The sequence below is a fragment of the Saccostrea echinata genome, unplaced genomic scaffold (genome assembly GCF_033153115.1).
Source record: "Saccostrea echinata isolate AGI-Se365-2 ecotype Australia unplaced genomic scaffold, CSIRO_AGI_Sech_v1 ptg000022l, whole genome shotgun sequence".
Lineage (NCBI taxonomy): Eukaryota > Metazoa > Mollusca > Bivalvia > Ostreida > Ostreidae > Saccostrea > Saccostrea echinata.
In genome coordinates, this window is record NW_026889771.1 from 4,821,262 (window position 1) to 4,844,041 (window position 22,780).

General features: G+C 33.2%; 1 protein-coding gene across 1 annotated transcript in view; it reads right to left on the bottom strand.

Moving 5' to 3' along the window:
- LOC133190655 (uncharacterized) overlaps positions 1-22,780 on the bottom strand; it is a 91,969-nt gene that overhangs the window by 16,159 nt on the left and 53,030 nt on the right. Inside the window, exons 2-4 of the mRNA XM_061326347.1 lie at positions 13,175-14,124; positions 10,830-10,923; positions 10,639-10,692 (exon numbers count right to left, since the gene is read on the bottom strand). Of these exons, the coding sequence (XP_061182331.1) occupies positions 10,639-10,692; positions 10,830-10,923; positions 13,175-14,124 (1,098 nt within the window). The remainder of the gene's footprint in view (positions 1-10,638; positions 10,693-10,829; positions 10,924-13,174; positions 14,125-22,780) is intronic.

The window sequence follows — 22,780 nt, forward strand, 5'->3', positions numbered from 1 at the left end:
GATCTACAACTCTTTCAAATGATATTTTATAAAAAATTTCGGAATATGTCATCACATTTTAGCTTTTATAGAAGTCAATTTCATTTTTTTGTATTAAACAAAATAGTTTATATATTCTATAGACAATCATATACCTACAGATAAGCAGACTGAAATCAAAAATCCAAATTAAGGGTTAGTTAACAGGCATCTAAAATGTCTCGGTAGGTGAAAACATGTTATCGTCAACAAGGTTGATGTTGCCGGATAATTCGGTTTTTACAGGTGTAAGTTATCGGAAACTCAGGTTAAAAAGTTTCCTTCAGCTTTAGAAATAGATTGGAAAAAGTCCATTATAATCTGTCAATTCTTGAAAATTACAAACGTAATGTTTTTTAAGTGATTTTTGAAAATTTTCTAGCTGTCCATTGTTAGTTTTTTGATATACGAGGGGCGTTCAATAAATAATGTCATCGCTGTTAAAAAAAGAACTCAAGAAAATATTTTTGTCAGTTTTTTAAATGGTTCCCTTCAAAATACTCTCCTTTGACAAACACACATAACTTCAATCGTTTTATACAAGTTTTGAATGCATTCATATGATGTTTTTGGGTATGGTATTCATGAACTGCTAAATGGCAGAACCCAAGCATTCCTTGATGCATATCTTCTTCCTGAGAAGTGCATTTTCAATTTGGGGAAAAGAAAAATATTCACAGGGAGACAAATAGGGCGAATAGGGAGGGTGGGGTAAAACATGAACCTTTTCTTTTTCGAAAAATGATCTCTCAATCTGTGATTTATGTGTTGGGGGTTGTCATGGAGAAGTCGAATGTTGCGAATTCCAGACTTTGGTCTCTTACTTTCTAAGTATCTCTTAACTTTCTTTATCACATAATTTTTATATACGTGTCCGGTGATTGATCGGCCTTCTGGAAGAGCAACCTGAACTAGAGGACCTTCACTAATAGAGAAAATTGCGTATAATACTTTCTTAATACTTTGAGACCGTTTTGCAATATCAGGGCGATTTGTCTTTTTAGTCAACCACATCTTGTTATCAATTTTCCTCTGAGGTTCAAAATAATGTATCCATGTTTCATCGCCTGTATCTATTTCCGGAAACGTCGTGCGTCGCAGTTTTTTTTGTAAACATTTCAACACGCAATCGTTTTTGTTTTTCTGTTAAAAGATCCGTCATGCACTAACCTTCCGGAAACCTAGGTGTTTCTTTGAAATTGTAAAAACTGTCCCAATGAAATACCTACTAAATTTGCTAACTGTTTAATGGTTTATCGATCATCATTAGTGATGATATTAGTTATTTTTGCAAGTAATGCACCAATTGAAGCCGTTCGAGGTGGTCCAGGACGTTGCTTATATTTAAGGTCTGTTTGGTCGTTTTTTGGTCGTTTTTTAATTTGCTAATCCACCTGTAAACTTGTCTCAAAGACATACACTTGTTACCATACACATCACATAATTCTTGAAAATGTCTTTTGAATCTTTACCTAGACTGACACATGCTTTAATGTTGCCTCTAATTTCGCCTTATTGGAAGATGACTTATACCAGTCATATTTTCATGCAGTTTCTCGAGTAGGGGTTATATTTCAGCTTCTCAAGGGAGAACTCGGTGATAAAATGTGGTCAGATAAACGACCATAAACAGATTATGAACCAAATTATGCGTGAAAAGAAATCAAAAGATCAATTGAACCCTGTATTTTATGGAATCTCATTGGTGACATTATTTATTGAACGCCCCTCGTACATGTAAATAACTATAATTATGATTTTATAATAGAACTACTTATCTGTTCAATCATTTTTCTGTTTTCCTTTAAAGATAGCCACTATTGGCTTCCATCGGTTTCAGACGTAAATGTGCATGTATACAACAAATCTATAGTTTCTTTAGTTAGTCAGGTCTTACGATCTATTATGTCATTTTTGCAAAAACATCGTCACTTCAAGTGCCCCAATGAGCTAAAAGTTTGTTTTGTCCAATACAGAGCGATAGCATTGTTTGTATCAAATCATTTTAAGGTTTGAAATAGAGGAAATCGAATGAGGTGCAAATATACCGCAAAGAAATATTTCTTTCTTGTTATAATTGGGTATGTATTAGATTAAGGAGACTATCCTTGTACAAAAACATTGTTCAGTAAAAATAAATAAAATTGATTAAAAAAAACCGTTGAACTCATTTCCCACTTCAATTCTTCACATGTTTAACCTTTTCTACAATCAGTGATCCGCGTTTTCAATGGGGAAGGGGGTGTGCCAAGGTTCTTTTTCTTTTTTAGATATTCAATATAACTCTGTAAATTTCAGGTGAGGTCCGAACCTCCCCGACACCCCTATCGTAAATCCAAATATGAGCTCCACCTACACATTGAATTGTCTACGGATTTTCCATTCGGCCGATAATGACAAAGAGCACTCCGCGGGTGTGATCGGTCGACAGGGGATGCTTATCCCTTCTTTGACCCTGAAACAACATCTGATGTTGTTAAGAGTTCCGTGATTACTCTGCTCCAAATGTATACTGTTTCAATAGACTTTTGAACTTGAATAAGTTATCTTTATATTTCATTAAAAATAGTTTCTTTCCGTCAATTACGCTTTTTGTAAACTATTAAAGTCATTTTATCTTCTGAAAAGTTGGAATTCTTGGTCATATTTTGTCAAACACCCTTTTGGAAAATTCATTTAACCACCCTTGAGTTTAGATTCTTTAATTGCTTTATACCAAACTAATACATGTATGTACTTAGTTCTAACAAAAGGAACAACGACTGTTAAGGGGAGATCAAAAATGCAAAGTCAAGGAATAAAAACGAAGCAAGGAAAACAGAGACAAAAGCGAAGAACAGTGCGTAACTGGAAGGCAACACACAGAAAACTAAGAGTGAATTACTGTGAATTTAGCAATTATTGCAATGCTTTTATATTGCGCATAATGCAACGTAAGAATCTCAATAAATAAATTTGGCATTTGTTTTTTGGTTACAACAGAGATTTATAATTCAGAGAATTTTTCGAACAGGTCAAGATCATACACATTTCGGTGATTATGAGATATGCCAAAACATTCATGATCAAAAAACACTCCTTTTCTTAAAGTTACATATTCTAAAAAGAGACAAATGATATCTAAAAATTAGAATTGTGTTCTTGCCACTTTAAATATTTAGATTTAATGAAGATTTCTGTTGTTTCTTTAGATTTTTCCTAACCTATGACAACCTTTGTTTCCGATAACTAAAACCGAAATTTCCGATAACAAAGTGAACCATTCAACCGCATTTCCGATAACATCCTGAAAGTTAAAAAAGGGCTATTTTTACCCTTTGATCACATCTTTGCGAGATTCTGACGATGTCATATTGTGGACAATAATTAATGTGAGGTAAATATAAGGATTCTGAAGAGAGGGGCTATATGCAGCAATGCCAATCGGCCAAAAACTTGCAAAATATAACAAATTTGACTTTTAAAGTCTTCTCAAGACTTACAAATACTATAATAGGATATATTTGGGCTTTATTTTGTATCTGTATTCATTCTTGTTCACAAAAAGCACAATCAACAGTCTCTGTTTCTATTTTTATAGTGTTTATTTGCAACAATTTAATAACCTGTCAAAAGTTGTTATCCACCGAATGCCCGATAACAACCAAATAGCCGATAACGCGTTGAGCAGTGTGATGTTTGTTTGTTGTTAAATGTCCCTCTTGGGAATTTTTCACTCATACAGAGACACCACCACTTAAAAATAATGAAGACGTACAAGTCGGATTTGAGGTTAACATTCATTTTAGGAGTTTTCAACAATTAAGACGTAAAGAGATAACTACTTCCCCTTGCCCCTTCCCCTTCCCAGACCCCTGTTTGTTCATGTATGCAAACTAGTCTAATACTTTGGTTTGACATAAAAAAAAATGTGAATATATACAAATAGTTTAATGGTCCATCTCTTTGAACGATTTTCATTCCTAATTCTAGGAGGGTACATGGGTTGACCCAAATTCATGAATGAAATGCAAGTAATCTTATCATTGATGCACTTTTATTTAATTTGATGTAGTCATATTATGAACATTTCCAGTTCATTAAGAGAGTGGGGATGACCTCCAGGGGTTCATAACCTTAAACCATTAGATGTACATAACATAATAACACAAGAAACAAAATTATGTATAGTCAAATGGAAAAGTTTTCAACTATTTAGGAGTCACATGATCATTTGTCATTTCAGGGACAGGGAGGGGCTAGGGAGATTGGACCCCCCCCCCCTCTGGAATTTGCAGAGTTATTTAAATAGGACTATATATTGATTTACAGAAGCAAATAAAAAATGACTTTGGATGCCCTCCCCCTTTAAAAACATGGACCCCACCATCATTGTTTTTATTTTGTTTGTTTGATTTTTTTTTTTTTTTGCTCCTCAGGAATTTCTGGGCTGGAATTTTTTTTGACTGAGGTGTGGACCCCCCCTCCCCCCGGAAAAAAATTCCCGGATCTGTGCCTGTATTAAACTGAATGTAATGTCGACAACGGGAAATAACTCTTCAGAATGTGAAATTCGTCTATTGTGGCATACGATGATCCACTCTCTACCATCGGCTCATACATTCAGTGTCTGAGAGAGAAACGATCGACAACTCTGCATAGGAGATTGCCGATCGATGATCTTTGATCCTTTTTAAACTTTAACCTAACCATTTGCATTTCGGTTTATTTTACCCCAATCTATACTTAAACGTGTACTTACCGACTGTCATAGGTCCTGTCAACTTCATGAAATATAATCCAATTAAAACACAAAATGAATTAATTTCCACTGATATACATGTAATTGTAACACTGCACCACACCATGTCACATGGCATGTGCAATCTAAAAATGATAATGGTAAAACTAGTACTAGTACTGGTAGGGTGACGCAAGCCCAATGTGATGTAGAAATTTTCAAAAAGGTGTTCACATACATGTACAGTACAAGAACAAATTTTAAATTATCATAACAAACGATGTTTTAACATAACTTTGCCATCTAGGCCTATTTCCAAAAACAGGCAAATTGTATGTGTGTGTGTTGGGGGGGGGGGGGGAGGTGACAAAATTGATTGGGTATGGCTTTTCAAGGAGGTTTTTGCCTAAAATTACTAATTACTAAATTACTAATTTGTTATAACAAATTACTAATTTGTTATAACAAATTATCAATTTGTTATAACAAATTATCAATTTGTTATAACAAATTATCAATTTGTTAAAACAGATTACTAATTTGTTATAACAGATTACTAATTTGTTATAACAAATTAATAATTTGATATAACAAATTATCAATTTGATATAACAAATTATCAATTTGATATAACAAATTAGTAATTTGTTTTAACAAATTATTAATTTGTTATAACAAATTATTAATTTGTTATAACAAATTATTCATTTGTTATAACAAATTACTAATTTGTTATAACAGATTACTAATTTGTTATAACAAATTAATAATTTGATTTAACAAATTATCAATTTGATATAACAAATTATCAATTTGATATAACAAATTAGTTATTTGCTTTAACAAATTATTAATTTGTTATAACAAATTATTAATTTGTTATAACAGATTACTAATTTGTTATAACAGATTACTAATTTGTTATAACAAATTACTAATTTGATATAACAAATTAGTAATTTGAAATAACAAATTAGTAATTTGAAATAACAAATTACTATTTTTGAGTTTCTTGGAATAAATGTCTCTGTTAGACAATTAAAAGAATAGCTGCATCCCAGGGATTATGTAGAAGAAATATAGAATGTTGGATCCTTCCTATTGAGAGAAATTCGAAGATCCGGACAATTTAATATGATTTCAATGTCGTCCATTGAAATTAACATTGGAATGGAATTTTTTTTTCAAAGTCAACACAGGGGTCAACAGTTGAGAAGATCTAATTTTTCCTTCTTTACACGTGTAATATTTTGTGTGAATTGTTATAACAAAATTATATTGCTTACCGATTTCTTGTAAAATGTATGAGTAGTCCCATATGAGGCAACCAGGATACAAATTACAAATGAATTTGAAGAAACAACTGTCAAAGTTTTCAGCCAATAATAAGTTATGAAGGCTTTAGTGGGACTTTGAGGGCTTTTCCAAAAGGCGCTTATTTTGATTGTAAAAATTACATATATACATCAAAAGATAACACAAGGTATCTAAATCCAAATTTTACCAAGTACTTGCCACTCAAGAATATTGTTTATTTTCGTTTTCAGAGAAGGTTGTTACAGAGTGTTTATCATTTTTTCTGTGATAATTTATCTACAAATTCATTTTTGTCAATGTTGCCTTTATTGCCCCCAGCGTAAATTGGGGCCAAGGAGGTTCACCAGAGGAGCAGATTCAGGTTTTTGCATTAGGAACGGCGGTTTAGTTTAAAATATATTTTATTCTTTATACATACACTGGATTGAACAGTAGGCATAAATGCCTATAATCACTCTCTCCATTTGTCTCGGTACACATATGCATAAAATTAATGATACATTTAAAAATTGAAAAGCAGTATGTAAAGTAGATCATCATTTGGTACATGTGGGGATGCTATGACCTGGTAGATGGGAGTCAAGGACGGAGCCGGGGGGGGGGGAGCAAGAAAGGACAAAATTCAATTGAAGCTCCTAAGAATAAGCAATTATAGTAACCAAAGAATTTGATGCATCGTATCTTTATAACAATAATGTCTGACTGTATAAAACTAAGTGCTAAAAGATGTAAATCCAGATTAACATATCAACATAATTGGTCAAAAGCTGTAGCTGCAGAACTTATATATTTATTGTTTTCACAAATCCAACTTTTAATAAGATTTCTGATCCGATCTGGCTTCCGTAGATCTGAATACACCTTCACTTTATTAAAAATAGTAATTTGTTATAACAAATTAGTAACTTGTTATAACAAATTAGTAATCTGTTATAACAAATTAGTAATCTGTTATAACAAATTAGTAATCTGTTATAACAGATTAGTAATCTGTTTTAACAAATTGATAATCTGTTATAACAAATTGATAATCTGTTATAACAAATTAATAATTTGTTATAACAAATTATTAATTTGATATAACAAATTAGTAATCTATTATAACAAATTAGTAATCTGTTATAACAAATTAGTAATTTGTTATATCAAATTAATAATTTGTTATAACAGATTAGAAATCTGTTTTAACAAATTGATAATCTGTTATAACAAATTGATAATCTGTTATAACAAATTAATAATTTGTTATAACAAATTAGTAATCTGTTTAACAAATTAGTAATCTGTTATAACAAATTGATAATCTGTTATAACAAATTAAAAATTTGTTATAACAAATTAATAATTTGTTATAACAAATTAATAATTTGTTATAACAAATTAATAATTTGTTATAACAAATTAATAATTTGTTATAAAAAATTAATAAAAGATACTGCTGCGGCCCTAATACGCTTCCGTATTTCATGGGTCACATCGTCACCTGAGCATTTTATGCTCGATTTGACGAATACATGTACTGTGTAAATTATAGAATTATTTGGACTTTTTCCTTGGTAAGCCCAATATGAAGGAGTGTGCATTTAGAGGCAAACACCTTAGTGCGGGTATTACTGTCTCATGACAGCATCTAGTTATATTTTGAAAACGATATGGACAAAAGAGTATACCTGGGACCGCGTGCTCATATTTCTTGGACATAATTCGGGGGTTCACGTTCATTTGAGGAATATTACTCAAGGGATTCGGGAATATTGCACAAAATACAGGAAGTCAGAATAACATGATTGAATAACAGTTTATTCAATATCGAATATTGAATAGTTCACATTTACAAAACACAAAAGTATTCAAGTCCAAAATGTTCCCAAGGATATTTAGAAGATGGGGCCTAAACAAAAGAATAAAGTTGTTTCCTAATTCCCTACATGGTTCTTACTAATTTTCCAACCTTTCGGCTCAAGGTCCAACAACTAACTCTCACTAAAAACTAAAGTTCACTCAATCAGTGGAATTAATCCTTTCTTAAAATATAGCCTAATGTTATAATCTGTCACTAATAACTAATCCTTTAATTGACTGATGAAAGTGTCATCATTTGATGTCAAGAAGTCAAATGGGGTAATATTTAATTTACTTAACCCCTATGAGTGACCAGTGCCATGAACAAGGTCTTGAAAATTAAGATTAACAATTACTGTAAAATCACTAAATATTCTTGGGGAACAACAGCTTGCAAATAATTAATCAGGAATGCTTTTGTTGTTCTTAAAAGAAAATCAGACCAGACGCAGGATTTAATGGTGTTCTAATACCATGAGAAAAGAATGAGAAAGAATCATTCATCGATTTTTGATTGAATATAATTAATGAATTTATTTTATTTGAAATTTGTAGTCAGAAGCTTAGATCTAGAAGTCAACGTTTGCATGGAAGAGTTCCGCATGATTATAGAGTTTGTTTTTGGATGCAAGAATGCCTTCTGGAGATGAGTAACAAGTCGGTATATATCTTGCCTTGTAGGGGGTAAGATGATGTAAAAATTTTGTAGGTTTGTTTGGAAAGAAAAGAAATCTACAAAAGATACTGGAATGTATTGACATATGTTTCAATTTAACTCTGTGCATCTTTTTCGCGCCTTACAATCCCTGATTTCTTGGTCACGTTTGTTGAAAAAGGGTTTGAACAAATGACCTGGAACTTCATTTGCAAATTTCCATTTGTAAAACCATGTCCATCCGGTCCAGAAAGAAAAAATACTATGAGAGTGCCTTACGATCAATTGTTGCCTGAATGATCTTTTGTTTACTCTTTTGCAGATGTGAAAGAGCGTGTCAATAAAATTCTTGTTTTGAGGTCGCTTTCTTTTCTTTCCCTTTGCATTGTTTACGGAGTGGAAATTGTCTTTCAGTTCTTTTTAAATTTGACTGTCATCTTACCTTGAAGTTTGAGATTCATCTTTAACTTTATTTTGTAAATTGGTTATCCTTGGTACAAGCTATACTCGAGTATTTTGTCAATTTGATCAGCAGTTAACGATTTGTTTTGACTCTTGGTTTTGCTTTGACGTATTTGTTGATGTATGTTCATTGTGATTTTTATTCTTTGGTTGCGATCCCAGTGGATGAGATAAAGGATCTTATTGCTCAGGAACTGCATCTGGAATACTGTAGTCCTCATCAGCATTGTCATCCCCTTATATTCATTCTCTGAGTGAACTTGATGATCAGTATTAGCAGGCTGGGCATCTTCAGCATCTTCACCCACTATTGCATGACATCTTGAAACTCTGGTAAGAAGTAATAAGGACGAGACAGACAGTCTGCGTTTTAGTTTTTAGTTCCAGAGCGATGTTGTATTTTGAACTTGTACTGTTGAAGATATAGAGTCCAGCGTCCTAGTATAAGGCTCCCATTTCACTTTTGATATTCCTATTACTACGCACCGAGATAATACCCATTTCTTGTAAAGGAGCCAAACGCATTTCCAAAGCACCCTTGTTTGATTGATTATTTAGGGCTTTACAGCAGTATTTCAGCCATTTTCGGCAATAAACCTTGTAACTGACAGGTTTTGAAGACCTTAGTTTCTCTGACTCTTTTTCAAAAACAAGTGAAACGATCTTTTTTTATTTTCATGGAAATTTTAATATTTGACACGGGTCCACGTTTAACGTCCAATCCGACGGATTTAAAACATTCTTGAAGTGAACATGAAATAAAAATGAACAACCATGGGCTAGCAGTGTTTCTTAATGTCAGATATTTTTCTTCCCTTCTGTCAGACAAATATATCAATGATTTCTACTCTAGACCTTTTGTCAGGCAAATATATCAATGATCTCTTTTCTAGGTTTTCTGTCTGACAAATATATCAACAATTTCTATCCTGGACCTTCTATCAGACAAATGCATCAATGATTTCTATTCTGGACCTTCTGTCATACAAATGTATCAATGATTTCTATCCTGGAACTTCTATCAGACAAATGTATCAATGATTTCTATTCTGGACCTTCTGTCATACAAATTTTTCTCAATGATTTTTATTCTGGACCTTCTATCAAATAAATGTATCAATGATTTCTATTCTGGACCTTCTATCGGATAAATATATCAATGATTTCTATTCTGGATCTTCTATCAGACAAATGTATCAATGATTTCTATTCTGGACCTTCTATCAGACAAATATATCAATGATTTCTATTCTGGACCTTCTATCAGACAAATGTATCAATGATTTCTATTCTGGACCTTTTATCAGACAAATATATCAATGATTTCCATTCATGACCTTCTATCAGACAAATGTATCAATGATTTCTATTCTGGACCTTCTATCAGACAAATATATCAATGATTTCTATTCTGGACATTCTATCAGATAAATATATCAATGATTTCTATTCTGGACCTTATATCAGACAAATGTATTAATGATTTCTTTTCTGGACCTTCTATCAGACAAATATATCAATGATTTCTATTCTGGACCTTCTATCAGATAAATATATCAATGATTTCTATTCTGGACCTTCTATCAGACATCTCTATTATCATCATATGTTATTAATTACCTACCTTTACAGTCCTCTCTATACGAGCCATCTAGGTCAAGGTCAGACAATACACCAGCTTTGTAATTTAAACAAAAATATTTTCAAAATTAAATTTAGTAAAATTAAGGCTTATGCAAGACATAATATAAACGATATCAAATTAACTATCTTGTATATCTCTTATTTCCGCTGGGGTTTAATCGTTATTCTTACCCTCCTCAAAATCCAGACAACTTTCTTCATCAGTTAAGCCGTCCTGGTCATTATCTATTTTATCTCCGGGGAACAGCTGGTTCGACGTAGGAAGCTTGAATATAGAAGTAATATAGTGAACTGTGATGCATTTTTGATTGAAATATTTTTTTTTAATTATGTACGTGTATCTCTTCTGTCCTTAGCCTTAGCCTTGGACGTGAGGATAGAAAACACGAGTTGGATAAAAATTTATTTCCAAACATGGGATATTTTTTATGATATGGTTTTACAGAGAATTAAAAAGTTTCCTTCGGTTTCAATCATATGTTGTATAAAGTATCAAAAATTCTACCGCTAGTCAAAAAAGAAGCTGTTTAAAAGTTTACCCTTATTTCATTGCTTTGATTAATTAAATAAGGGATTCTACTTTCCATCTCTCATGATTACAAATGCCTGTAGTTGTTTCGATGACACAACGCAGCTTTGGAAAAGAAAATATGGCTATTTATTAAATAAGGTATCATTTTTAAAAATCTATCGATACAAAAATACGGGTTGGTCAATTGATCAAATTCCATAAAGCCCGAAGGGTATTTACGTGTATATCCAGATAGATGTTTTAAAATGATACCTGATTACTTCTTTTTGCATTTGTGACTGTTTTATAATATAAATTTGCCTGAGAATAATATTTAAGGCGTGAAAAGTTTTATTTTTCAAAACTCAACACAAGTTTGATCCATTGAAAACGCGTCAACCCTTTATAATGTCACTGAGAAATTACGTCGAACATTTATGACGTGAGGAACCTGTGTTTGTACAGATATACAGTATTGTGCCATATATTTATGAACAAACGGGAAAATAGCGTTATGATTTTGAAACAATCAATTAAAAATCATACCATACAAGTTTCTTACTTCTATAAATAGCTATCAATTTCCACTATCGATCAATGACGTCACTTGTAAAATATGACTTCAGCTGAAAACGAAAAGGTCTCGTGAATGTAAACATGGGGAAATGCAAAGACTTTTCTACCCTTTTGAAACAAATGATTGTTGACAAATATCTGTCAGGACAAAAATATACACCTATAAGCCTTGAGTTGAAAATTCCTCGGAACAGTGTGTATGCAGTTGTACAACGCTATTTAGGTAGAGGTTCGGTGGAAAAGGCCCCAAGAAAACGAAAAATGGACAACCGTGAAACTAGGAAACTTTTAAGAGTTGTAAAAACAAAACGTACTGTTCCGTTAGCTGGCATTACCGATATTATCAATCAGGATAGGCATTCTCCTGTTTCACAGAGAACAGTCAAGAGACGATTGTATGAAAATAATTTTCATAGGAGGATCGTAAGAAAGAAAATCCGTATTCGCGACGAGAACCGCAAAAACGTGTGACGTGGGCAAGAGGAAAGAGATTGTGGAGAGTTGAAGGAGAATGTGATAGAGTGATATTCACAGATGAATATAAAATAATAATAGGAGAAAGCAACCGTGTGTATGAATGAAGACGACCGGGTGAAGAATGGATGCCCGAGTGTTTATGTCCTGGTCCGCCTATCAAAGTAATGAAGTTTGATGATCTGGGCATGCATAACTTGGAATGGTGTGGGGACAATTTGTGTCGTAGATGGTAATATCAATGCACAAAAATACATAGACAAACTTGATTCAGAACTTTGGCCCGCTGTAGCCCAGCATTTTCCAACAAACGATTTTATTTTTCAAGATTTAAGCAGAGAAATGCCAATAACTTGATGACATGGCTATATATAATAGAAAACTGTTGGTTATTATTAAAAAATAAATTGAGGTCACGAATTTTATATATAAACAATGCTTCCGACCTGGAACGTGAAATCCGGCATATTTGGACAGCCAACCCAACAACCTACATACAAAATTTGTATCGTTCAATTCCAAGACGTCTGCTTAAACTAGTCAGTGCCAAGGGCAATATTACAAAATAATAAGATAAGTTTTAATATATTTATTTTATTATCAAAATTAAGTGTCCTGTTATGGCTATAACATTCCCTGTAGTTCGTCTGTTTACGTGACGTCGCCGACATTTGTTTATGAATATATGGCACAATACTGTAGATACGCGTTGCTTAAATAGTGTTATATAAAAGAAAACATTTGCAAATGTAAATATATAAAAATACATGTATTATCAAAAGACCAATTTCCACTGAATAAAGGGCCAAATATGTGGAAAAAAAATTGGTCCCTGTTAGGAATTTAGATGTAATTATCTGGCAAACACTTCAGGTGACAATTTGAGAAAAAAGTTAATCCTTTTTACATTAATTAAGTTTGCAGTGAAGATTATATTAAACAAAAAGATTCCTACATATTTTCTTGTGGACATCCTAAAATGATATGGCCATCCGGATCGAGACAAGTAGATGCCCTGCAAAGTTTCATTCAATGTGGGCGGAACATACACAAAGTTAGTTCTGTTTGGACTATACGGTTTAGAATTCGATGTGTTATCATTCTGTTTGAAGTAGGCTGCTACAATTACAGGTTTGTTGGCAGTGATCGAGAAAAAGGAAATATTTTCTGCCCATGTATGAATTCCAATGTCCCCCATATTTTTCATCGAGGCGTTGTTATAAACCTGTGTATAGTTAGTGCCCATCTCTCTGGCCATTTCAAAGGTCAACACTGTGTTTCCATCTGTTGACGCTATAATCAGCTCCTCCTCCGTGAAATTTTCGGACTTAATTAATTTGAAATAAGTTCCGGAAGAGGGAAGGGGATGACTCATTATATATTCATTGTAACTGTAGCATAGAACTGAAATGACTTTGTTAGCTACGATAAACATTCCCGATTTGATAGAAGAAATATTTTTTTGTTGCAGTCCTTGCACTGTTTCAAACATATTCAGTTGTGGTATAGCAAATGAGGTGTTGTCAAACAAACTTAATAAAATACATCCGCTACCGACATCTTCAGGTGGTAAAGTAACCATATATTCCGTACTCAGAATGTCAACAGGAGGAACAATAAAAGTATTTGTATAAAGTCTTCTGTCATCTCCTCTGTATCGACATAATAAAGATAGTTCCCTGTTTGCAGTTATGATCACTGGTGAGGTGGAATTAAAAGATATATAAGCCTCATTAGTACTATTGAGTAGATCTTCGCACCCTTTTCCTGACTGTTGTTTAACGTTGATTTGTTTATCTGATAAATCCTCTAAAAAGTCATTTCCAAAAAATTCGCAGAAAATATTCGTGCTAGAGAATGGATTTGGAAGAACGAATGTGGTTCCAAAGTTCTCTGGAACGAAAGCTGAAGATTAGAAATTGCGATTTTACGCTTGAACAAGTACGTTGGATGCTTAGACAATTTTTAAAGTGAACAAAGGGAAGGTATTTTAAGTGGGCATTTGTGTATACATAGTACAAAATTACGAGATAAAGTTTTTAAATGTATTTTTCCACTGTTGAGGTAAATCCAAAATAAATACTATCTAAAATAGCCTTTTGTTAAGGGCATTCATAAAGATATGATGGAACATTTGGGTACTTTATTTATCGGCTAGATTATTTTGATATGTTTTTGATATGTTGCAGCAAAAACAAAAACTAACCAAAAAAAATAAAAAAAATAAAAAAAAAAAAATAAAAAAAAAAATTCCGTTATCTAATAATGATGAATATCTAACTGTGAAAATATGATTTAAATTGAACAGCATGACAAGACACTGGTAAACTCAATAAAAGTGTAATTTACGTTCCGTGAAACCACCGTTAATTCCCCAAGAGCGGCACAAGATAATTAATGGCGGTAGCTTTTAGAGGTTGATCCTATGTTCTTCGAATTAAGACGCAATTAGATACTTCTTTTAACCTTACCTGTTGTTACCGAACTTCCAATTTTCCATCTCCATGTATTCTAAACAGTATTTCTGCAGTTCTCGTATATTTCATTTAATTTGCTCTAAATTAGTCATCTCAACTCATTTTAGTAATGTTTATCAGAAAATCAAAATATTTATTATTTACCAATCATGTCTCCAAAACCTATTTTCTTCTTCGCACTTCTTCGACTAATTTTTTAATTTAATTTTAAAATTTCTGCCTCCATAAACCCCAGTTTTGATTTCTAACAGCAGAAAAACTTTAGTGTCAGAGTTTCGAACATTTCCTTAATTGTTATTTATTACTTTAATTATGTTCCCCAAACGAAGTTTGGGAACATATTGTTTTTCCTCTGTTTCTTATTAAGGTCTTCCGTTTTCACGGAAGACCTTATAGTGATTCTACTGTTACTTATTAGGGTCTTCCGAGCTTCCTTCGGAAGACCCTACTGTTATTCTACTGTTTCTTACTATTATTTTATTTTTTTTCCCGCCGATTTTCAGCAGGCGATTTCTCGGAGACCTTTTGTCCGATTGCTATGAAACTTTCAGGGTAGATACAATGTATTATTGCCTAAAAACGATTTTTTCAAATTTTTGATATATACCTCCGTTCATGAGTTATTGCCCTTTAATCGATATTTGGAGGTTCTCTTGTCCAGTAGAATTCTCAATAACGACACATGATATTTGCATGAAAACTGGAGAACTTGTAACTAATACATTGCAGATGCGCAGAACATTAAAATTGTAGGCTAATTTTTTTAAGTTTGGAAGCTATGTGACGGCAAGTTTTAGGAATTATTTTTCCATGAAATTTTGCTGCTTTTTGTTTAATAACTTTTAAACTGATAAAAATTTGGTAAGACATACAGAATGAAAGTTGTGTGTAATTACGAGAGCTTTCAGATAACATCAAGAAAAAGGGGCTGGTTCCTATATTCAGGGGACAGCAAGTCATAAAAGTATTTTTTGGATAGCTAAAAATATTAAAACATTATGAAAAAGTTTGAATGACATAATTTCTAACATATTAAATCTTGTCATGTGGTATAAAGAGAAACAAGCTCCGTGCTATATTTTATTCTATTTTATATAATAATTATTCGAGAATCGTACAGGAACAAGTTGTCTACAAACCAGCCACGCCTTTTAGGGCATCGTAACACATGCTTGTACGGTTTGAGATAGTTGTTGTGTTTTAAATAAATTGTTTTGATTCGATTTCTCTGTTTTCTGTTATCTAAATCGTTTATAAATGCAAGTTATTTACACAAGTAAAGGAAAATCAACATTTACAAATGCATCCGTATAGAAAGAGTCCTAATCGGGGCCTCTTGTTTGTAACCTAGATGTAAACAATCACGAGCGGCATTGTGGGAAGAAGACACTAAAGACCCGATATACGGAAAACGTGATTTGATCTGATGCTTTGTTGGCAAATATTTAAAAAAAAGTGTAGTTTAGTATAGCATAATGCTTCATAATCAATAATTTTTAAAAAATAAATCATGTATAACACTCAATCTGATTATTTTATTTTTTGAAAAATCATCAGGTCGAATATCAGGTTCTTTAGTATATCAAGTCCTTAGTACGTCCCCGGAAGTAGCCATGCAAGTCGGAATTACAGAAAATATGTGAAGTTGACAGTTGTACATTTTCTTAACGTACGAGCCGTATGTAGAAATGCACGTTTAATCCACATCTACGAAGCACATAAAATCCTTGGTTGCGTACAGGGAGCATTAGTTTTAAAGGGATATATATAATTATATTCTTGTGCAAATTGTTTACGAGGAAATTCTGACGATCACATTAACTAGATATGGCAAGAAATTGGTACTGCGTTTTTAGGTGATACTTTTGTACCCTAGGGTACATCCTTATGAAATGTATGGACAAAAGGTTACAAAAAGGGTACGCTATATATTCCTACTGAAAATGAAAGTAGATATTCTGTAGTGCTTTTGTAAACTAAATTATAAAAACAAAGCTGAAGCAGAGGGTACACGGGTTACAAAGGGTACACTTGGATACAGTTGGTTACAACACTATTATAAAGGGATACAAGGGTTTAGAAATCTAGTTTTTTTCTAAGTTAAAAAATCAAACAAGAGAGCTGAAGCACAGGGTACAGGGGTTACAGAGGGTACACTTGGGTACAGCTGGTTACAACACTATTATAAAGGGATACAAGGGTTCTGAAGCCAAGATTTTCTAAGTTAAAATATCACACAAGAGAGCTGAAGCACAGGGTACAGGGGTTACAGAGGGTACACTTGGGTACAGATGGTTACAACACTATTATAAAGGGATACAGGGGTTCTGAAGCCAAGATTTTCTAAGTTGAAAAATCAAACAAGAGAGCTGAAGCACAGGGTACAGGGGTTACAAAGGGTACACTTGGGTACAGATGGTTACAACACTATTATAAAGGGATACAAGGGTTTAGAAGTCTAGTTTTTTTCTAAGTTAAAAAATCAAACAAGAGAGCTGAAGCACAGGGTACAGGGGTTACAGAGGGTACACTTGGGTACAGCTGGTTACAACACCATTATAAAGGGATACAGGGGCTTAGAAATCTAGTTTTTTTCTAAGTTAAAAAATCAAACAAGAGAGCTGAAGCACAGGGTACAGGGGTTACAGAGGGTACACTTGGGTACAGATGGTTACAACACTATTATAAAGGGATACAAGGGTTTAGAAGTCTAGTTTTTTTCTAAGTTAAAAAATCAAACAAGAGAGCTGAAGCACAGGGTACAGGGGTTACAAAGGGTACACTTTGGTACAGATGGTTACAACACTATTATAAAGGGATACAAGGGTTTAGAAGTCTAGTTTTTTTCTAAGTTAAAAAATCAAACAAGAGAGCTGAAGCACAGGGTACAGGGGTTACAGAGGGTACACTTGGGTACAGATGGTTACAACACTATTATAAAGGGATACAAGGGTTTAGAAGTCTAGTTTTTTTTCTAAGTTAAAAAATCAAACAAGAGAGCTGAAGCACAGGGTACAGGGGTTACAGAGGGTACACTTGGGTACAGATGGTTACAACACTATTATAAAGGGATACAAGGGTTTAGAAGTCTAGTTTTTTTCTAAGTTAAAAAATCAAACAAGAGAGCTGAAGCACAGGGTACAGGGGTTGCAGAGGGTACACTTGGGTACAGATGGTTACAACACTATTATAAAGGGATACAAGGGTTTAGAAGCCAAGATTTTCTAAGTTAAAATATCACATAAGAGAGCTGAAGCACAGGGTACAGGGGTTACAAAGGGTACACTTGGGTACAGATGGTTACAACACTATTATAAAGGGATACAAGGGTTTAGTTGTCTAGTTTTTTCTAAGTTAAAATATCACACAAGAGAGCTTAAGGACAGGGTACAGGGGTTACAAAGGGTACACTTGGGTACAACAGGTTACAACACTTAAAGAAATGGATTCAAGGACCAAGAGGCCAAAAGTTCTTGATTTAAAATTTCAGGGACAGAGCTAATGCTAAGGGGTACACAGGTTACTCGGGGTACACATGGGTCCGGCAGGATACAAGCCCTAAGAAATGGGTACAAGGTTTTAGATTAGGCTGAACTTCTCTTTAATATTTGTATTTACATCCAGCTAAAAGTTTTGCACAGAATAGGAAATTATAAGGTGATAAAGAAAGACCTTGTCTTTTTCTTCTTTGGATATTAAAGGGTGATCATGAGAGATGGCCACCTTTATCCATAGCCAAAGAAATTATATGATAAAATAATGTAATGAACCCATTTATGGATATTGGGTCCAAACTTCATGGAAACTAATTCTTAAATTTGGTATAAAATTCTATTAAGCAGTATTGAAAGTTACCCGTACCTCAAAATCAGACAATAGGAAAAGACCAAGCATCTGAGACTTTCTCTTCAGTATACTGCATAATATGTCATAAGTTAATCGTGTGTTTTACCTTTGTTAACCTAAAACTTATAGATGAAACCAGTTTTATCAGGACTGATAAGTTTATCCAAATATTTGCAACGGTACTACAAGCTATTTTATATATAATATTAAAAAAATAACTAGTATTAATTGTAACGGGGACCGTTACAGATGTTCCCCAAACGCTCCCCAACTTCCTTTTGGTGTCTTATTCCCTGTAAGCTTCATTAAATAAGGCAATCAAGTATATTGGGTTTTTTTACGCATTACACACGCGCGCACGGGCATGCATGTACAAAATGACCATGTCAGCTTGTCTACACTTTTAATACATCTTTATATTCAAATTTCATTAAAAGATAAAAAAAAATTCGGCTATATTAAGTATATCTGTCATTTTACGCATTGCATGAGCGCGCACGTGCATGCATGTCCATGATGACCGTGTCATCTTGTCAACACTATAAATATATCTACATATTTCGGGTATCAAATCATTTCATCAAAAAGTATAAAAGTTACAGCTATATCAAGTATATTGGTCATTTTAGCATTGCATGCGCGCGCACGTGCATGCATATGCATGTTGACAATGTCGTCTTGTCTACATTTATAATATGTCTATATATATTCTGAGTATCAAAGCATAACATCAAAAAATGTAAAAGTTCTGGCTATATCAAGTATATTGGTGATTTTATTCATTGCACGCGCACGCACGTGCATGCAAATGCATGCATGTGCGCGCTGATCATGTCATCTTGTCTACACTTCTAATATATATTTATATTCTGAGTTTCAAAGCATTTCATCTAGAAATATACAAGTTAAGTCTATATCATTCGTATAGGTTATTTCAATCATTGCGCATGCGCACACGTGCATGAATGTGCATTTTGACCATGTCATCTTGTCTACACTATTAATATATCCTGATATCCTGAGTATCAAAGCATTTCATCAAAAGAGTTGAAAGTTATGGCTACATCAAGTATATTTGTCATTTTATTCATTGCAAGCGCACGCACGTGCACGGACGTGCATGCATGTATGCGCTGATCAAGTCTTTTTGTCTACACTTCTAATATATATTTATATTCTGAGTGTCAAAGCAATTCATCAAAAAATGTACAAGTTAAGTCTATATCAATTGTATTGGTTATTTTAATCAATGCGCATGCGCGCACGTGCGTGCATGTGCATTCTGACCATGTCATCTTGTCTACACTATTAATATATCCTTATATTCTGAGTATCAAAGTATTTCATCAAAAGATATAAAAGTTATGGCTATATCAAGTATATTGGTCATTTTACTCATTGCACGCGCACGCACGTGCATGCACGTGCGCGCAAAATGACCTTCGTTCCGCAAATCTACATAACATTCCTATTAACCCTAAAAAGGTTTCAACTCAATCGGATGTATAGTTTCGGAGATCACTCACGGACAAAAAAGTACCCAGGAAGAAAAATAATAATAACTAGAAACTCATTGCGAGCAATGAGAGGTCTTCCGTTCGATTCTGAAAATAAAAACGAGAATTCAAGCTGAAAAAGTGATAAAAGAAATTCAGACACTCTGGAGATTTAAACCTAATCGTCAGCGTGAAAATCCAACGTGCTAACCATTAACCATTCACTTTTTTACATCACTTCCTTTCACGACCGGAAGTAACGGCGATGCAAGATTTTCTCACGATTCAAATAAACTGATGACTAAATATCAGTCCTGAAAGTTTTAGTCCTCGGTCTTTTACTGTTGCCGAACAATATTGTGGGACTAAATTCTAATTGTGAGAACAGGTAAACACACGGCCGGAAGTGAATTTTATAAAAATCTCTTACTGTTCTCTAGACATTTGCAGTATCTACAACATGCATAAAATCATTTCAGGTACTTCATTGATAAGCCATATTTATGAGAAAGTTAAATATAAGAATAACGTAGTTTATCTCCTAAAACCGGAAGTTGACGTTTTTGTTTCAGGTGGAATCTGACATATTTCAAAACAGCAAAAGAGATGCAATAAAGTCATGTAAGTTTTAATTTAAAAAAAGAAAAGTTAAAATTTTTTATTTCTTTGATCACTTCCTGTGACAAGCGGAAGTGACGACTGACGCGTTTAACACAAATGGTTTCACCTACCCCTCAACGTCCATTACTCTTAAAATTTTGGTGTTTTAATCTTTTACCTGTTTTTGAGATCTCGCTCAGACAACTTCACATTTTGAGGACAGGAAAACACGCGACCGGAAGTGAATTTTTGAAAAAAATATTTAAGGTTACTCTAGACATTTGCACTCTGAATAACAAATTTAAAATTCATTTCAAATACTTTATCTATAAAGAATATTTACAGGAAATTAAAAAACTCAAATTATTTAGTTTTTCTCTTCTAACCAAAAGTTGTCGTATTTGTTTCCGGTGGGACGAACATCTTTCGATTCTGCGAAAAAGATGCAATAAAGTGATGCAAGTTTTAATTTAAAAAAGAAAAGTTGAAATTTTCGATTTGTTTGATCACTTCCTGTGACGACCGGAAGTGACGACTGACACTCTTAACCCAAATGGTTTTGCCTACATCTTAAGGTCTGTTGCTCATATAAGTTTGGTGTCTTAATCTCTCACCGTTTCCGAGATCTTGCTCAGACGACTTCTCATTTTGAGGACAGGAAAACACGCGACCGGAAGTGAATTTTACAAAGATATTTGATGTTACTCTAGATATCTGCAGTTTGAATAACATATTTAAAATTCATTTCAAAAACTTTATCTACAAAGGATGTTAATGGGAAAGAAAAATACTAAAATTATGTAGTTTTTCTCTTATAACCGGAAGTTGTCGTTTTTGTTTCCGGTGGGACCAACATATTTCGAAACTACAAAAGAGATGCAATAATGTGATGTAAGTATTGATTTAAAAAAAGAGAGTTGAAATTTTATGATTTCTTTGATCACTTCCGTAAACGACCGGAAGTGCCGACGACGAACGAAAATGTGATTCCACAAATTTAGAAGTCACGTTCTATGCTCTCCAATAAGTCTCCAGTTCATATCTTTAGTCATTCTTGAGAACATTCGAGGACAAAATTTCATTTTAAAATCAGGAAATTGCCCGTAACTTGGAACCAAAATGGAATTTTCCAAATTTTCCTTGTGATGAAACAAGTTCATACAATGACTAATTTTTCCTGAAAGTTTCACGAAAAACCACTGAATAGTTTTCGAGAAAACGCCTGCACAAAATTTGGTCAAAAAAATAATAATAATAATAATAACTAGATACTTATTGCCTAGGCAATAACAGGTCTTCCGTTTTCTTGACTTCTTTGAAAAAAAAAAACCACAATCATCTCAATAAGATTACTCTAAATAATAACAAAAGTTATCTCAAGGCTTCCAAAGATATGTAGATACAGATAAAAACAAACGGAATTACTTTTCTGTTTTCTTTATGTACTTTGTCATGAACGAAAGTGCTCCAAACGAATAAAATGTATAAAAATAATTTGCGTGGTCACGGTCTATCTAACATCTGCATTAGCCAAACATTTCTGCAAAAAAAAAAAAACCTTTAAAAATTCACTTTTTTGCATCGCTTCCTGTCACGACCGGAAGTGACGACAACGTACGATTTTTACATGATGTAGATAAACTGGTAACTAACTATAAGTTCTGAAAGTTTTTGACTTCAGTCATGTAGTGTTTTTGAGCATTTAGGTGAACAAAATCTCAACTTGAGGACAGAAAAACACGCGACCGGAAGTGCATTTTCTTAGGATGGTTGACTTCACACTAGACAATTGCAGTCTCAATAACATATGTAAAAATCATTTCAAAAACTTTATCAATAAGTGAAATTTTTGGGGAATATTAAAAATCCCAATAACATAGTTTCTCTTTTATAATCGGAAAGTGTCGTTTTTTGTTTCCAGTGAGACCAACACATATAGAAACTGTGAAAGAGATTCAATTATATGATGCAAGTTTTATTTCAAAAGTGAAAAGTTTAAATTTTCGATTTCTATGATCACCTCCTGTAACGACCGGAAGTGACGGCTGACGCTATTAACCCAAAAAGTTTTGCCTACTCATTAAGTTCTATTACTCATATAAGTTTGGTGTCTTAATCTCTTACCGTTTCTGAGATCTCACT